The sequence below is a fragment of the Oncorhynchus gorbuscha genome, linkage group LG05, assembly GCF_021184085.1.
Source record: "Oncorhynchus gorbuscha isolate QuinsamMale2020 ecotype Even-year linkage group LG05, OgorEven_v1.0, whole genome shotgun sequence".
Classification (NCBI taxonomy): Eukaryota; Metazoa; Chordata; class Actinopteri; order Salmoniformes; family Salmonidae; genus Oncorhynchus; species Oncorhynchus gorbuscha.
Genome location: NC_060177.1, coordinates 85,982,995 through 86,001,560, shown reverse-complemented (window position 1 = coordinate 86,001,560; position 18,566 = coordinate 85,982,995). Strand labels below are relative to the sequence as shown.

Here is an 18,566-nt window from a genome sequence, read left to right as displayed (position 1 = left end):
GAGAGATGCCCACTAACGTCTGTTTTAGCCATAGAGGTAGAATGACTGGAGCAATGCCCCTCAGACCATAGCAATGTGACAGGATCACTCACGGGAACACTCAACATGGCCACCGGTCCATCCATCACAGAACATAGACTGGAACGGGATCCTCCTTGTAGAAACTATATTTCTATGGTTTTAGCTGTGTTTGGCTCATCCATTAAAACAAAATATTTTATTTTTTAAAATCCTGGATAAAATTGAGGGAAACAGAATAATGAATCCTGGGTTTGGACTCATTTCCATTGAAATAAGAGTGGTTGCATGTGTCTGTTGTTTACAAATGGCTATATCATGTTTAACTAGCCACCTTTATTTGAAAAAGAAACAAGCTGTTCATTAATGATGATGTTTCTCAATAGGTCCCAACAGGTTTATCATAACAGGTTATAACAGCTAAATTAGACATCACAATACGATGGTACTTGTTTAAAAATGAATAGAGGTAAACTCCAAACCCGAAGAGGGAATCAGGAAGGAGCTTCAGTTGTAACGAGATCATAACCAACTGCAACGTTTTCCTTTTCCTTCAGTTACAGACGAGACCGACACCTCCGTTCACGTGTGTATTCACATACACACAAATAAAACACTGGATCATCAATGTATACAATTAATGTCCTCTATATTATATCACAGACTCATATGAACGTTATGGTATTTTAGTGGTATTGGTGCATAAATCCATTTGGTTCTGTTTCCGAGCTGAATCCTAACTTGAAATCTGGGCACTCAAGATGTTTAACTTTTTTTTCTCCCAGACCTGTGATTAAGTACATGGATGTAGTATGCTGTGTAGGAGAATGGACAAGATGGGACAGACATCGGGGGTGGTACCCTATTTCCTATATAGTGCACTACCTTTGGCTCTATAGGGAATTGGGACGTGGCCCAGGTCAGGAGTGTACTAGTGTGGTCAGGTCCAGGTTCATGTTGTAGATGATAGAGAACTCTCTAGAGAGGAGCTGGTGGAGAGCGATGCCGTCGTGGTAGTAGACCCAGCGCTCTCCTGTCCAGTCGTAACGCTTCGGACCACTGGAGGACAGAGAGAGGCACAGAGAGGGGGATATCAGGCTAGGGTTGAAAACACCTAAATCACATTGAAAAACACCTAAATAGCGATGAACTGACTGTTCAAACATTTACTAGCACATAAATTTCTGAACTATTTTCATTCAAATGTACATAAATGTATGTAATAGTGAATCAAATGTACATAAACATATGTAATATATTATACTGAACAAAAATATAAATACAACATTCTACAATTTAAAAGATTTTGCTGAGTTACAGTTTATATAAGGAAATCAGTAAATTGAAATAAATTCATTAGGTCCTAATCTATGGATTTCACATGACTGGGAATACAGATATGCATCTGTTGGTCACCCTTAAAAAATGGGCCTCAGAATCTCGTCACGGTATGTCTGTGCATTCAAATTGCCATCGATAAAATGCAATTGTGTTTTTTTGTCCATAGCTTATGCCTGCACATACCATAACCTCACCATATTGCAAACTGTTCACAAGAGCTCGCCCACACGACACCATACACATGTGTCTGTGGTTGGAAGGCCGGTTGGACATGCTGCCAAATTCTCAAAAACCACATTGAAGGCAGCTTATGATAGAGAAAGGAATATTCAATTCTCTCTAGCAACAGCCTTGGTGGACATTCCAGCATGCCAATTGCACGCTCTCTAAAAACTTGAGACAGCTGTGGCATTGTGTTGGGTGACAAAACTGCACATTTTAGAGTGGCCTTATTGTCCCCAGCACAAGGTGTACCTGTGTAATGATCATGCTGTTTAATCAGCTTCTTGATATGCCACACCGGTCAGTTGGATGGGTTATCTTGGCAAATAATAAATCCTCAATAACAGGGAAGTAAACAAATTTGAGAGAAATAAGCTTATTGTGCATATGAAAAATGTCTGGGATCTTTTATTTCTTATCAGCACTCTATACTCCTCTGTTAACTGGTCATGTCTGTGTGCCTGTCGCTAGACCCACTGGTTGATGCTTAAATATAAAACCCTCTTAGGCCTCACTCCCCCCTATCTGAGATATCTACTGCAGTCGGCATCCTCCACATACAACACCCATTCTGGCAGTCACATTCTGTTAAAGGTCCCCACGGCACACACATCCCTGGGTCACTCCTCTTTTCAGTTTGCTGCAGCTAGCGACTGGAACGAGCTGCAAACAACACTCAAACTGGACAGTTTTATCTCCATCACTACATTCAAAGACTCAATCATGGACACTCTTACTGACAGTTGTGGCTGCTATACGTGATGTATTGTTGTCTCTACCTTCTTGCCCTTTGTGCTGTTGTCTGTGCACAATAATGTTTGTACCATGTTGTGCTGCTGCCATGTTGTATTGTCATGTGTTGCTGCTATGCTATGTTGTCATCTTAGGTTTCTCTTTATGTAGTGTTGTGGTGTCTCTTGTCATGTGGGTTTTGTCCTAGATTTTTATTTTAAATCCCAGCCCCCGTCCCCACAGGAGGCCTTTTGGTAGGCCGTCATTGTAAATAAATCTTGCCTAGTTAAATAAGGTGAAATAAAATAAAAACTGATTTATTTCCGCTCATGAAACATGGGACCAACACTTTACATGTTGAGTTTATATTTTTTTGTCAGTGTAAATAAAATGTAATATATTAAATAAAAAGTACATCAAAGTATGTAATGGCGGGGCTTGTATATGTATTTTAACTACCAAATCAATTCAATCAAGCGTTGTACACAGCCGTTCTGTCCAAGTTCACAAACACAGACCTGGTAGGAGATGATAGCCAGATCTGTTTGTTCGGAGTCTGTTTGTTGATGACGTATGTGCCATGGTCTCCGCCCACCTTCACTGTCAACACACCACTCTGGGAGGGAGGGAGGGAGGGAGGGAGGGAGGGAGGGAGGGGGAGGGAGGGAGGGAGGGAGGGAGGGGGAGGGAGGGAGGGAGGGAGGGAGGGAGGGAGGGAGGGAGGGAGGGAGGGAGAGAATAAACATTTGTTTTGTTTTTTAAAACTGTTGAATTTGACTTAATATCTATGACTCAATCTTTCTCTAACTTATTCTAAAGATAATATAGTATATGCAAGTAAGCCTTGTCTGATCTAGAATGAAGCATAGGGCAGGAGCCTATCACCTGCTGCTTCTATGGCATGAGGCAACAGAAGTACTGTACAACCCCTGGACAGGACGATAGTCTACAAGACAAGTCATCAGCAGAGTAGCCTAGTGGTTAGAGTGTTGGACTAGTAACCGGAAGGTTGCAAGTTCAAATCCCTGAGCTGACAAGGTACAAATCTGTCGTTCTGCCCCTGAACAGGCAGTTAACCCACTGTTCCTAGGCCGCCATTGAAAATAAGAATTTGTTCTTAACTGGACTTGCCTAGTTAAATAAAATTAAAATCCTCAGATACCTGACCACTGCTTCTTCAGTCTACCTACTGTAGCAGCATGTACGTATTGGTTATTCAGCCAGACAGGATGCAGAGCGTGGCTGGCAGATATACAGCAGCAACACAGTTGTCCAATCTAACACGGCGGCAGCCTGCCAGGAGAGCGTCTGAACGCTACAAATCCTGAAATAATCACAGGGGTTCCAGTAACTGCTCTGCACACACACACACAGATTAAATGAGGTTATATTTCTTTAAATTAATGCCACTGCTGTTTGATGGGATTTGCACAACCTCCTCTTCATCTTCACCGCTACTCTGCTCTTCCTCTAAAATATATAATTTTCCCATTCCTCTACATCCTTCTCTCTCCAAATCCCTCCTCTCATTTCCTCTTTCAAAATCCATCCTCTCCTCTCCCCAGGCCAGAGTTGACCTCTAGGCTGCAGCGCTCCACTATTGGCTCATTAACAGGCGTTAATGAATATGTCCCACTCATTAAGGAGATTAAACAGAGTGTTGTGTGTCTGGGTTGTCATGGTAGAAATAATCCTATTTATATGGGTGTTACAGAGAGGGTGGTGGACTGCATTCTATAATGGAGCATGAAGGATTCCATGAGAGAGGATTCCAGAACGGGCTGTTGAGGATTCTATAGTGACACGTCAGGGATATTGTACTCTACTGTAACGCCCCTCAAATGGCCTCCTCTTTCAAGGACGAGAGGAAGAGCATTGTGATGTCATCCTGGTCAAACACACCATCTATAGTAATTTAATTCAAGTGCTGCGTGACAACAGTGGCGGTCAGTGGCTGTTCAAGATGAGGGAGGACTATCATTTGTTTCATGAGCACGGCCTTACTTCTATTACAGCATGTTGGATGACTGTCATTCATATTCCATTCATCCAGCTCAATGTAACATCGATAGGTTTAGGCTACTACATGATACTTGAATTGTCCCTATACCCATTATGATGTTGCTACAACCTGAATGAAAGAGTACAATGTAGGTAAACACAGTTTGAGAGACATGTGAGGTGACAGTGACATTCAATAGCGCCTTGCACACTCTTGCCTGCATCTAGCTGATATAGGGTGTAATCATTAGTCCAACAGTTGCAAACGAGAGTTTCTATTGGACAAATCCAGGTATGTTTATCCCTGTTTTGATCCGTTTGCTACCGTTTAAGTAATGTTTTTTTTTCTTTTCTACCAGAATCAGAGGAATGAATGCACCCCTGATCACAAGTAAACAGAGTTCCCTCTCATAACCGCCACGTTGTATTCCTTCTCTTCCCTTGTGGACTTCAATGCACAATACATCAGCTGTATGTGACCAGCCTACATTGTTGTCACCTTTTTAGCTGAAGTACCGTAATACTCAGCATAGCTAATAGAACTAACACGTTAGTAAACCCGCTACAATCGTGCAGTAACGTTAGTGTACAGTCTAGTAAGTAGTTACACAGTGCTAGCTAGCTGTAGCTTATGCTTTCAGTACTAGATTAAATGATCCGATCCTATGATTGGGTGGACAACATGTCAGTTCCTGCTGCAAGAGCTCTGATAGGCTGGAGGGCGTCCTCTGGAAGTTGTCATAATTACTGTCAATGTACTCTGAGGAGGACGGAAGCTAGCTGTCCTCCGGCTACACCATGGTTCTACCCTACAGAGTGCTGTTGAGGCTACTGTAGACCTTCATTGCAAAACTGTGTGTTTTAGTCAATTATTTGGTGACATGACAATATTTAATATTGTTTTACCTAAAATGTTTAACTTTGAATGTTTTTTAAAAAATTATTAAAATCACTCGTACTGAGTGTGTACACTCAGTACAGGGGGTTAGTGTGTACACTCAGTACGAGGGGTTAGTTTATTTCTTTCTACGCACCAACCTATTGGCAACAGGAACCTTGATCCAGGAGGGGATTGCATGTCTCTAGATAATCTTTGTGATTTGAGGATAGCTGTGAGGGTTATGGAATCAAGATCAACTTCTCAAGGTCATTAATGATAAAATGTTCATATTTGAAGACGGCAGAAAGGCTAGTCTCTGTGGCACATGACAAGCAGTGGAATGTTAGCTAAAGACACTGGTAATCAGGCTAGAATGGCTCTACTGTAACCAAGACGACAAGCAGTGGAATGTTAGCTAAAGAGACTGGTACTCAAGCTAGAAGGACTCTGCTGTAACCAAGACGACAAGCAGTGGAATGTTAGCTAAAGACACTGGTACTCAGGCTAGAATGGCTCTGCTGTAACCAAGACGACAAGCAGTGGAATGTTAGCTAAAGACACTGGTACTCAGGCTAGAATGGCTCTGCTGTAACCAAGACGACAAGCAGTGGAATGTTAGCTAAAGAGACTGGTACTCAGGCTAGAAGGACTCTGCTGTAACCAAGACAACAAGCAGTGGAATGTTAGCTAAAGAGACTGGTACTCAGGCTAGAAGGACTCTGCTGTAACCAAGATGCTTGATGTTGACATCAAGCCACTTAGCTAGACATTTCTCAAACCAATGCATAGCTGGAGCCCTGAGCTGGATATAATTTATAGTTCTACTTAACTCATATTTAGTTATACGCACTCCCACAGACCCTGGGTACCCCAACCCAAACAAATTGTTGGATTTTATACACATTTTCAAATGGTAATTGAAAACCATACTATTAAATGACCTCCTCACAGGAGAGAGATAGAGCGCTGTGCTGGGGAGGACAGAATGAGAGAGAGTGAGAAAGAAAGAGGACTATAGATATTTGTGGAGGATTTATCCCAGAGGAAATGTAACCGTGCCAACAAACACAGCTGTGGGACTGACAGGCATGCAGTCCAGTGTGTGACAACGTAGCCAGTGAGCTGGTGTTAGGAGGAGACTGGGAGTGAGTGTGAATAGCCTGTTAGACTGTCTCCTCCTAACACCAGCTCAATGTCTACGTTGTCACACACTGGACTGCATGCCTGTCAGTCCCACAGCTGTGTTTGTCCTCTCCAGAGCATATCCCCCCCTCCCCAAGTGAAATAGATCAACAAAACTGAAGTAACCAAGACTGAACAGTTAAACATTACACTCACAAAAGTGGCTATGTACAAAAGGACAAATACATCATCAACATACAGGGCATTCAGAAAGTATTCAGACCCCTTGTCCACATTGTTACATTACAGCCTTATTCTAAAATAAAATATCAAATATATACAAACACAAAAAAAATTAAACACACAATACCCCATAATGACAAAGAGAAAACAGGTTATCTTTGCAAATTCGTGAAAACCGAAATACCTTAATTACATAAGTTCAGACCATTTACTATGTGACTGTAAATTCGATTGGTGTCCACTTGTGGTAAATTCCACTGATTGGATAGGATTTGGAAAGACACACCTGTATGTATGAGGTCAAACAGTTGACAGTATACACAGCAAAAAACACAGCAAAAACCAAGCTATGAGGTCGAAGGGATTGTCCGTAAAGCTCCGAGACAGGATTGTGTCGAGGCACAGATCTGGGGAAGGGTACCAAAACATTTCTACAGCGTTGAAGGTCCCAAACAACATAGTGGCCTCCAACATTCTTAAATGGAAGTTTGGAACCACCAAGACTCTTCCTAGAGCTGGCCGCCCTGCCAAACTGAGCAATCAGGGGAGAAGGGACTTGGTCAGGGAGGTGACCAAGAACCCGATGGTAACTCTGACAGAACTCCAGAGTTCCTCGGTGGAGATGGTTGTCCTTCTGGAAGGTTCTCCCATCTCTGCAGCACTCCACCAATCAGACCTTTATGATAGAGGCCAGAAGGAAGCCACTCCTCAGTAAAAAGGCACACGACAGCCCGCTTAGAGTTTGCCAAAAGGCACCTAAAGGACTGACTGTGAGAAACAAGATTCTCTGGTCTGATGAAACCAAGATTGAACTCTTTGGCCTGAATGCAAAGTGTCACGTCTGGAGGAAACCTGGCACCATCCCTACAGTGAAGCATGTTGGTGGCAGCACCATGCTGTGGGGATGTTTTTCAGCGGCAGAGACTGGGAGACTAGTCTGGATCGAGGGAAAGATGAACAGAGCAAAGTACAGAGAGATCCTTGATGAAAACCTGCTCCAGAGGGCTCAGGACCTCAGACTGGGGCGAAGGTTCACTTTCCAACAGGACAACGACCCTAAGCACACAGCAAAGACAACACAGAATTGGCTTCGGGACAAGTATCTGAATGTCCTTGAGTGGCCCAGCCAGAGTCTGGACTTGATCCCGATCAAACATCTCTGGAGAGACCTGAAAATAGCTGTGCAGCGTCACTCCCCATCCAACCTGACAGAGTTTGAGAGGATCTGCAGAGAAGAATGGGAGGAACTCCCCAAATACAGATGTGCCAAGCTTGTAGCATCATATCCAAGAAGACTCAAGGCAGTAATTGCTGTCACAGGTACTTCAACAAAGTACTGAGTAAAGGGTCTGAGTACTTATGTAAATGTTATATCATTTAATATTTTTTATACAATTGCAAAAATGTCTAAAAACATGTTTTTGCTTTGTCATTATGGGGTATTGTGTGTAGATTGATGAGGGAAAAAAATTATTGAATCCATTTTAGAAAAAGGCTGTAATGTAACAAAATGTGGATAAAGTCAAGGGGTCTGAATACTTTGATTGCACTGTAAATATGGGTTGTATTTACAATGGTGTTTGTTCTTCACTGGTTGCCCTTTTCTTGTGGCAACAGGTTACAAATATTGCTGCTGTGATGGCACAATGTGGTATTTCACCCAATAGATACGGGAGTTTATCAAAATTGTATTTGTTTTCAAATTGTGGGTCTGTGTAATCTGAGAAATATGCGTCTCGAATACGGTCATATATTTGGCAGGAAGTGCAGCTCAGTTTCCACCTAATTTTGTGGGCAGTGCAGGTCTTCTCGAGAGCCAGGTCTACCTATGGCAGGCTCTCTCAATAGCAAGGCTCACTGAGTCTGTACATAGTCAAAGCTTTCCTGAATGTTGAGTCAGTCACATTGGTCAGGTATTTTGCCACTGTGTACTCTCTGTTTCAGGGCCAAATAGGGTTCCAGTTTTCTATGTTTTTGGTAAATTATTTTCAATGTGTCAAGTAATTATATATTTTTCTCTCATTATTTAGTTGGGTCTAATTGTGTTGCTGTCCTGGGGCTCTGTGGGGTCTGTTTATGTTCATGAACAGAGCCCCAAGACCAGCTTGTTTAGGGGGCTCTTCTCCAGGTTAATTTCTCTGTAAGGGAAAGTCAGTCAGTTGTACAACTGAATGCATTCAACTGAAATGTGTCTTCCGCATTTAACCCAACCCCTCTGAATCAGAGAGGTGCAGGGGGCTGACATAATCAACATCCACGTCTTCGGTGCCCCGGGGAACAGTGGGTCAACTGCCTTGCTCAGGGGCAGAACGACAGATTTTTACCTCGTCAGCTCTGGACTTTGACATTTTCATTACTGACCCAACGTTCTAACCACTAGGCCAGCTGCTCTGTAGGTGATGGCTTTGTTATGGAAGGTTTAGAAATCGCTTCCTTTTAAGTGGTTGTAGAATTGAACGGCTCTTATTTGGATTTTGATAATTAATTAGAGGGTATCGGCCTAATTCTGCTCTGCATGCATTATTTGGTATTTTACATTGATATACAGTATGTGGCTGTTTTTGCTGCATTATATTTAGAAAATTAAATTTTGGGGTTTAGAAAAATGTTTGCTAAATGCTAACTCCCATTCGTATAAGCTGGTAGCGTTGCTAGCATACAGATGGAGGTAGTCAGTCATTTTTAACTATTGCAGTTGATTGGTGACGATAACATGAACATGTATTGGGGTTGACATCTATACAGCATTATACTCTGGTTTTTACCTCAAGTACACATATTTACAAGAGACTAAATGTAAGATCATTTTGATGTCAGTCAATGAGGAGTCAACACCACGGGTGGACGCATGGGTGACGACTGTTTTGGTCGAATTCCATCGACCTCTTTACCTCACGTATTGGAAACACTTGTCTTTATAACACACTCAGTGGACTCATAAACGGTACTGGTAGAGGCAAGATGTCCCCTAGAAGCAGTGATGCTGACAAACACACATCAGCAGTCTGCCAGCCAGACAGTTCTCTGGGCATCAATAGATCCTCTAGCTGTCTGGTACAGCACTGACCCAGGTCAAGAGGTCAGCTCAATATCACCATGAACACACTTTTTTTTTTTGCCATAATGTCAGACCAATTTACTCCCATGGACACACACACACACACACACACACACACACACACACACACACACACACACACACACACACACACACACACACACACACACACACACACACACACACACACACACACACACACACACACACACACACACACACACACACAGCTATCAGTGTATTGACGTGGTGTTTAGTGCCCTGGGCATGTCTGATGATTTGAGGACACTACAATCATTATTTCCTCCCGTGACCTTTGCCCTTAGGAAGTAATTGGCCTGCACATAACAGCACCATTGCCATCCTATCCTACAGCTCTAATGACTCATGGATCCCTAAGACATACACTCATCATTCACAACCAGACACACAGACCCAGAACTACTCATTATTCACAAATATTATTTTCTGATGAAGAACTCAGGATAAATGCTGCAAATAGGATTGTCAAACTTCCAATGGAATGACATGAGTCAACAGCTACCCCTAGTGGACAAACGAGAGGAGTGCAGATACAGAGAGGAACTGGTACAGTATGTACAGTATTTCCCTGGACTTACAGAGAAGACAACGTGGTGTGTACTGACAGAGAAGACAACGTGGTGTGTACTGACAGAGAAGACAACGTGGTGTGTACTGACAGAGAAGACAACGTGGTGTGTACTGACAGAGAGGACAACGTGGTGTGTACTGACAGAGAGGACAACGTGGTGTGTACTGACAGAGAAGACAACGTGGTGTGTACTGACAGAGAAGACAACGTGGTGTGTACTGACAGAGAGGACAACGTGGTGTGTACTGACAGAGAGGACAACGTGGTGTGTACTGACAGAGAAGACAATGTGGTGTGTACTGACAGAGAAGACAATGTGGTGTGTACTGACAGAGAAGACAACGTGGTGTGTACTGACAGAAGACAACGTGGTGTGTACTGACAGAGAAGACAACGTGGTGTGTACTAACAGAGAAGACAACGTGGTGTGTACTGACAGAGAGGACAACGTGGTGTGTACTGACAGAGAAGACAACGTGGTGTGTACTGACAGAGAAGACAACGTGGTGCGTACTGACAGAGAGGACAACGTGGTGCGTACTAACAGAGAGGACAACGTGGTGTGTACTAACAGAGAAGACAACGTGATGTGTACGAACAGAGAAGACAACGTGATGTGTACTTACAGAAAAGAGAACATCAAACTCCGGCCCTGCTAGTGGTCCATCCATCAGATCCTCAAAGTAGTCAGCCAACGAATCCAGAGTCTCATCTGCCAGTTTCTCATAGGCTGCCTCGCTGATCTCCCTGGAGAGGGATAAACACACTGGGTCAGAATGAGGGTCAACAAACACAGAGGCTGAATTTGATGTGAACTGTATTTGACATGAGAACCGAATGTCCACTGAAAAGAATGAGTTAGCCCATCCACAAAGTGAGTTAGCCCATCCACAAAGTGAGTTAGCCCATCCACAAAGTGAGTTAGCCCATCCACAAAGTGAGTTAGCCCATCCACAAAGTGAGTTAGCCCATCCACAAAGTGAGTTAGCCCATCCACAAAGTGAGTTAGCCCATCCACAAAGTGAGTTAGCCCATCCACAAAGTGAGTTAGCCCATCCACAAAGTGAGTTAGCCCATCCACAAAGTGAGTTAGCCCATCCACAAAGTGAGTTAGCCCATCCACAAAGTGAAGGAAATAGACTATAGCCTACTGTAGACCTACATATTATAGTAGAGATTAATACTGCAGTTACAAAATCCTTCCTGTTGCCACGAGGAGCTTCTCAAGAGATTAAATGGGATGTGTCATCGATGGTGATACTATACTTTGCTAGCACTCCTCTAGTCTCCCATAGTACCTTTACCTTATCTGAACAGCGTTTTCCTCTGTACGTACTGGTGAAGTAACATGTAGGACTCTCCTCTGTTCTCCTCCTCCAGGTCTGCTATCAAGCCACTGTGACAGAAATACACAGGTAGGGATATCATTGCATAGTAAAATTCTGTGGCAAATCATTTTTTATCAGTATGCTATCATAGTTCCCTAGAGCACCAGACAGTTGGCAGTCACCAACCCTGGTACTGGACCTTACACAGCGTGTGCAGTCTTTTGTTCCTGCCCAGCATCACCAACATATGTTCAACCACTGGTACTGGACCTTACACAGCGTGTGCAGTATTTTGTTCCTGCCCAGCATCACCAACATATGTTCAACCACTGGTACTGGACCTTACACAACGTGTGCAGTCTTTTGTTCCTGCCCAGCATCACCAACATATGTTCAACCACTGGTACTGGACCTTACACAGCGTGTGCAGTCTTTTGTTCCTGCCCAGCATCACCAACATATGTTCAACCACTGGTACTGGACCTTACACAGCGTGTGCAGTCTTTTGTTCCTGCCCAGCATCACCAACATATGTTCAACCACTGGTACTGGACCTTACACAGCGTGTGCAGTCTTTTGTTCCTGCCCAGCATCACCAACATATGTTCAACCACTGGTACTGGAGCTTACACAGCGTGTGCAGTCTTTTGTTCCTGCCCAGCATCACCAACATATGTTCAACCACTGGTACTGGACCTTACACAGCGTGTGCAGTCTTTTGTTCCTGCCCAGCATCACCAACATATGTTCAACCACTGGTACTGGACCTTACACAGCGTGTGCAGTCTTTTGTTCCTGCCCAGCATCACCAACATATGTTCAACCACTGGTACTGGACCTTACACAGCGTGTGCAGTCTTTTGTTCCTGCCCAGCATCACCAACATATGTTCAACCACTGGTACTGGAGCTTACACAGCGTGTGCAGTCTTTTGTTCCTGCCCAGCATCACCAACATATGTTCAACCACTGGCTTGATGATTAGTAAGTTTAATCATGTGTTATTAGCGCTGGCGGGAACAAAAATCCCCCTCACCCTGTTGCTCTCCAGGACCAGAGTTGATGACCACGACCCAAGGTGATATACACCTGGCCAGCTTCTCCCTCGTCACAAAATGTAGCGAGGCCTTCAAAGTGTAATCAATGCCACGCACATTTACATTAAAAAATATGTCATAGAAAAAGGAATGTCCCTTGTCCGTTATAAAATGTTGAATCTTACTCTGCCAACTAGTAAGTACATTTACCTTCAATGAACTCAGGGCACTCCTCGAGATCACATGCTTAGATGTGTCATTTGGTGCAGACCGAGTTCTCAGACAGCGAGAGTTTCCCAGGTGCTGAAAATAAGAGAAGGCAATATCTGTTATTGCATCATGTATACATGATTCAGCTGGTAAACACCCATATATTTAAAGGTGTTATATTTTTGGGGGACATTGTAATTTCAGAAAATGTCCATCCATCTGCAGCAATCGTGAAATAATAGTGTTTCACAGTATTATTTTTGTTTATATGAGAAAACAATCACTGAATAGTGAAGGGAATAATTGTAACATATATAAATACCTGCGAAATATATTTTCATTAAGAAAAAAATATAATATTTACAGCAGTTTGAAGCAGGTGGAACAAAACAGAAAGTAAAAGCACAATTCATTCAAAACAAATCTTACTTTCGGTTTTGTTCCACCAACTTCAAACTGCTGTAAATATTAGATTTTTTTGTTAATGAAAAGATATTTCGCAGCTATTTAAATATGTCACCATGAGTCCCTTCACTATTCAGTGATTGTTTTCTCATTTAAACTTAAATTGAGCTCACAGTGTAGAATCCTAGGAAATGATTAGGCGAATATCACAAGACTGGCGGGGTAAGTAACTCAACTCTGTGAAACACTATTATTATTCCACTATTACTGAAAATATTATGGACATTTTCTGAAATTACAATACTAAATCCCCCCCCCCCCTCTAACCCCAAATCCTGTGTAGCATCTTTAAAATCGGTAAGTTTACTTTCCTATCGATAATTTGTCTTAAATGTGACATGTCCAACAGCCATAAGGACGAACCAACGAGACAAACGGTAGGTTTAAATCAGATTTGCCAAAAGTAAATCTCCCATTATCGCCCATCTATTTGGCAGCTATAATGTTGCTCGCTAACGTTAGCTGTTACACACTGTTTCAAAACATAACTAGCGGCGTGGCAAACATGACATTACCTCATTAGACAGATGTCTGGTCCCTTGTACACATGTCGTCGTTCTCTGCTGTAGTCTATAGCTCTGGTCGCGTATGAATTGATAAATACATAGTTTTTTAATGGATAACCTCTGCATTTTTCGCCTTTCGGTGCTGCTGATCTTGTTATCAACTTGATTGTTTATGTCTGTTCGGGAACCGTCTACTCATGTCTGTTTGGCGGTTTACCACAGCCAAAAAGTCAAAACCCAGTCTATTTCTACAATGTTTCTTCCTAAAACGCGATTTTAACCCTAACCGTAATACACTGATAACCTTATGCTTATCCTTAACTTATGACCAAAAAGCAAATGTTTGTTTCAAGCATTTTTGTGATTATAACCCATATTGACTTTGTGGCTATGGTAACTAGTGTTAAACCTATTTGGCCACACCGTTATGGCGCATTACCGCCACCTGCCGGGCTGGAGTGGGATGGCACCTTAGAGAACTTTCTCCTTTCTTACTGTATGCACCGAAGTAGCAGGGCCCGGCTTCCCAAAAGCATCTAAGGGTGTTTTCACACTTGGTTCCTTTCAGACAATGTTGGTGAACTCAGTGCGGTTCGCATATTTTTTGTGTGCATTGTGAACACTCCAAAATAACTCAACCCCCTCGAAAGAGGCCTCGATGTAAAACCATATCGAGTGGTGGTCTGAGTTCGGTTCGTTTTAATTCCGTGGTCCGGTTAACTTTTTCAAGACAATGTAAACGCAAAACTCCCCAGGTTCTCTTGTCATTATTCCCGCACCACACTCTAGACTACTGCAATACCGTTTCCCCTGCTATAAACCATCACATTGGTGCCACATAAGAGAGATGATGTGCAGGTTCACAGAAAATAAAATGTGTGCTGTTTTTGGATATTGATTAGCGATTGTCAAAGTCGCACAGAAATGCCAAAATGTTTGTAGTTTTTAGCTCAGATTATTTGTTTGCAATATGTGATCTATAGGCCAAGAGAGCTTCATCAGCTGTTTAATGATTGTGGGGTTTGAATAGTATGTGGTGAGAATCACAACATAGGGTACAAAATATATTCTAGCTCTTAAAAGGGCAGTACCTACCTTGTGTGTACAATTTTCAATTACAGCATTATTTATTCTGCAGTTATTCTATTGCTGTTTATTCTGTTTTCAATCATGTTACATGTTACATGTTAAAAGTATATTTTGATTACAATTATTATGTCTAATATTTTAACTAAATACAATCGATTAGTTTCCAAACTATAAATACATATATATCTCTAGCTGTCTGAAAACACATTCTGATTGAATGACTTGTCCTGCACTTTGTAAAAACCCAGAGTGAATGTTGGAAAAAGATCTTGGTTCCTTTCTAAACATAGCAATGTCAATACAAAGAGGACTCGGTCCACAAAATAGGTGAAGTGACAAAAGAGTTGAGTCCTTATTCAAAGGCAAGGGCAGTGTGAATACAAAGATAACTGAGTTCTTTAAAAAATATGTTTTTTTAAAGAGGACTGTGATGGTAACCGTGGTTTTTGGAAACATAGATTCAACGATGCTCCAACGAAGGTTCTAAGGGTGTTTTTCCACATATCGTCAGTCCTCTTTCAAAGAACCTAAAGTTGCACCACATTAAACGATAATACGCTGCATAGGCCTACAGTATATATTTCAATTATATTGAAATCAATTTCATGTTCAATCAATCAAGTTATATTTTGATAATTGCTCAATGTAATAATTGCGTTACACATCTAATTTCATGATGTATAACGCAATTATTTGCCAAATGTGTGATTTAGTGCATTATTTCGAGTAAAACCTTAGAATAAGCTACCTTAATATATGCAGCCATACAGGTAAGGGGCTCAATATCTCTCTAGGACCTGATCCTTTGTCAGTATTGTGGAATAATTCTAATGTTAAGGTAAGATTTGAATGGGGAACTGATCTGAGAGTTGCGCAACCTATCAGTATCGCAGCATGGTCTCATAAACTAGACGTAAACGTAGTAAACAAAAATCCGGGAAACAAAAATTAGTATGATATGTTAGGTTTGGTATGGTTACATAAAACAGATGGTTTAAGTGGTTGGCAACCCAAAGGTTGCGAGCTCGAATCTCATGACGGACAACTTTAGCATTTTAGCTAATTAGCAACTTTTCAACAACTTACTACTTTTTTAGATACTTTGCAACTGCTTAGCATGTTAGCTAACCCTTCCCTTAACCTTAACCCTTTTAGCTAACCCATATCCTAAACCTAATCCTAACCTTTACCCTTTAACCTAAGTCCTAACATTAACCCTAAACCCTAGCCGAGCTAACGTAAGCAGGCTAGCTAACGTTAGCCACGTACTCACCTAGCTATAATTCGTAACACATTATACATTTTTAAAATTCATAACATATCATACATTTTGCAAATCGTAACATTTTGAAATTTGTAACATATTTTACATTTAGAAAATTCGTAACATACAATACAAATTATAATTTGTAACATATCATACAAAATTGGTGATGGACAACCACAAATTAATACATACTATAAAAAATGTAACATACTATATCATACTAAATGGACTATCTCAGATGTGTGTAAACTTCACTAGGCACTTGTCTATGGTGTCAATGCTGCAACCTGGTCTCAGAGCATTTCATATTATTCTTTATGTTTTTATTTTACCTTTATTTAACTAGACAAATTATTATTTTCAATGACAGTGGGTTAACTGCCTTGTTCAGGGGCAGAACGACAAATTTTTAACTTGTCTGCTCCGGAATTTGAACTTTCAACCTTTCGGTTTCTAGTCCAACACTCTAACCACTAGGCTACATACCGCCCCACTAGGCTAACTCACTAGGCTAACCACTAGGCTGCATACCGCCCCACTAGGCTAACTCACTAGGCTAACCACTAGGCTACATACCGCCCCGCTAGGCTAACTCACTAGGCTAACCACTAGTCTAACTCACTAGGCTAACCACTAGGCTACCTGCCGCCCCACTAGGTTAACTCACTAGGCTAACTCACTAGGCTAACTGCCACCCCAGAATGAGAACCTTATTCTCAAACACCCCCTTTATGACACTTGACCTTCTCATTATCGAAATGACTAACAAGCTGAAATTGTGAGAAAAAACTTTAAGAACTATTACTTTACCAACACGGAGGCATGAATGGGCTTTAATGATGTGATCAATTGTTTGCTGACTCATAATGGCTGTCTCCTTGTACCTGCAGATTGAACTAAGGGCCTCTCATTATCAAAACAAATGTCTCATGATTTGTTTATTGCTTTTTCGGACTTTTGCAGTACCAATAATTTTTGCTTTGCTAGTTGTGGAACTTGTGGTATATGGTATAATTGTGGTAAATGCATAATATCTGATTATTATAACATAACAATAATAATTAATACACATCCTAATCTTAGTGATCTAAGAGGAATATTTTTGTGTGTGAAGTGCCAGTTTCGTGAGAACTGTTTATATGGCATTGACAAATAGCATGTGATGTCTAGACTTTCACAAAAAAACAGTATACTGCAACACCACTTTAACCACATCCTGTCCGTAGGCACATTTTGTTTCTTGTAAACCATGTGACTTTTTATTATATGTAGGCCAGCCAACCTGGAAAAAGTGCTTGAAAACACATTGCTCGTTACAGGCTGTAATCAAATAATAAAGGGGTAAAATAAAATACATTGAAGGCCATTTTCAAGGGGTCAAAGGTGAATTCTGGAGAAAATGTGCAAAAGCCCAATTAGAAATATCCTGAAATGTTAAATGATCTGGATTATCAAAACATAAACACTCAGACTGAGGAATGGATGCATTAATAGTGACTTTTCATGAAGTTGTTATGCTTTAAAAGGGGAAATCCAACGTTAAAACAAAACAATAACAAAGTGTTCTCTCCCTGCTGTTTCAGTAAAAAAAACTGAAGGATAAACGCTGGAGAAATGTAACCACTCTCAAATTCATAGACAGAGCTATGGATGTAAGGACTGACCATCCATGATTTTTTACCAGGGCTAGCTTTCGCCAGTTGATGTACTGTAAGAGAGAGAGAGCTGGCCAAAAGTTGGCTAATGTTAGCTATTATTTTTACCTCAATCACACTAGAACTGAATCAAACAATGAAACTATCGGCCAAACGATTGAAGATTGATATTCTGACATTTTTTTCAGTGCAATGTGGGTTGAATTAGTCAGTATGTCAATGTAACGTTATTGATCTGTCAGGTTCCCTAGCTAATTCCCTACTTTTCACACTGACACAGTATTAACAACTCTAACATTATAGCCTTTACTGTCATGGTGCACAGTAGAGATCTGTGCAGGACCGATTTCTTCAACCCAACTGCAGTCCCGTAATGTTATTTTAGGCGTATGCAGCTCACTTGCCAGCCATGGTTCAAGCAATTTTACGCCCTATAGGCAAAATCAAATGCGCAAAAATACCTTAAGAAATAGGTTAAATTACTAGAGAGTCTCACATTGCCTTTATATTGTATTACTGGGCTATATCAGCCAATATGCTAGATATAGTTTGAAGAGAGCAGAGTAAGAGAGACTTGCACTTTCTCTTGAGCTATTTTTATAGCCTACCTTTTAGGAGTGGAAAGATTTTCAGAAGAAATATGGGCAATCAATATTTAGGCCTATTTCTAGGCAATGTAGTAAAGTATAGCTTAATCATAGGCCTATTTAGGAAGTACATTTCATTGGAAAGATAATAATGTATAAATATACACCAAGGTCATTCTTTGTCATGCCTCAT

The 18,566-nt window shown here is 41.3% G+C and overlaps 1 protein-coding gene across 1 annotated transcript; it reads right to left on the bottom strand.

The window, feature by feature from the left end:
- Nucleotides 1-313: 313 nt before the first annotated feature.
- On the bottom strand, nt 314-13,977 carry fxn (frataxin). The gene is made up of 6 exons (XM_046348755.1): nt 13,785-13,977; nt 12,805-12,897; nt 11,535-11,626; nt 10,857-10,977; nt 2,832-2,929; nt 314-1,077 (listed from the first exon to the last, which is right to left on the bottom strand). Exons 1-6 carry the CDS (start codon nt 13,899-13,901, stop codon nt 939-941), a joined length of 660 nt encoding a protein of 219 aa, XP_046204711.1. The 5' UTR covers nt 13,902-13,977; the 3' UTR covers nt 314-938.
- Nucleotides 13,978-18,566: the final 4,589 nt, after the last annotated feature.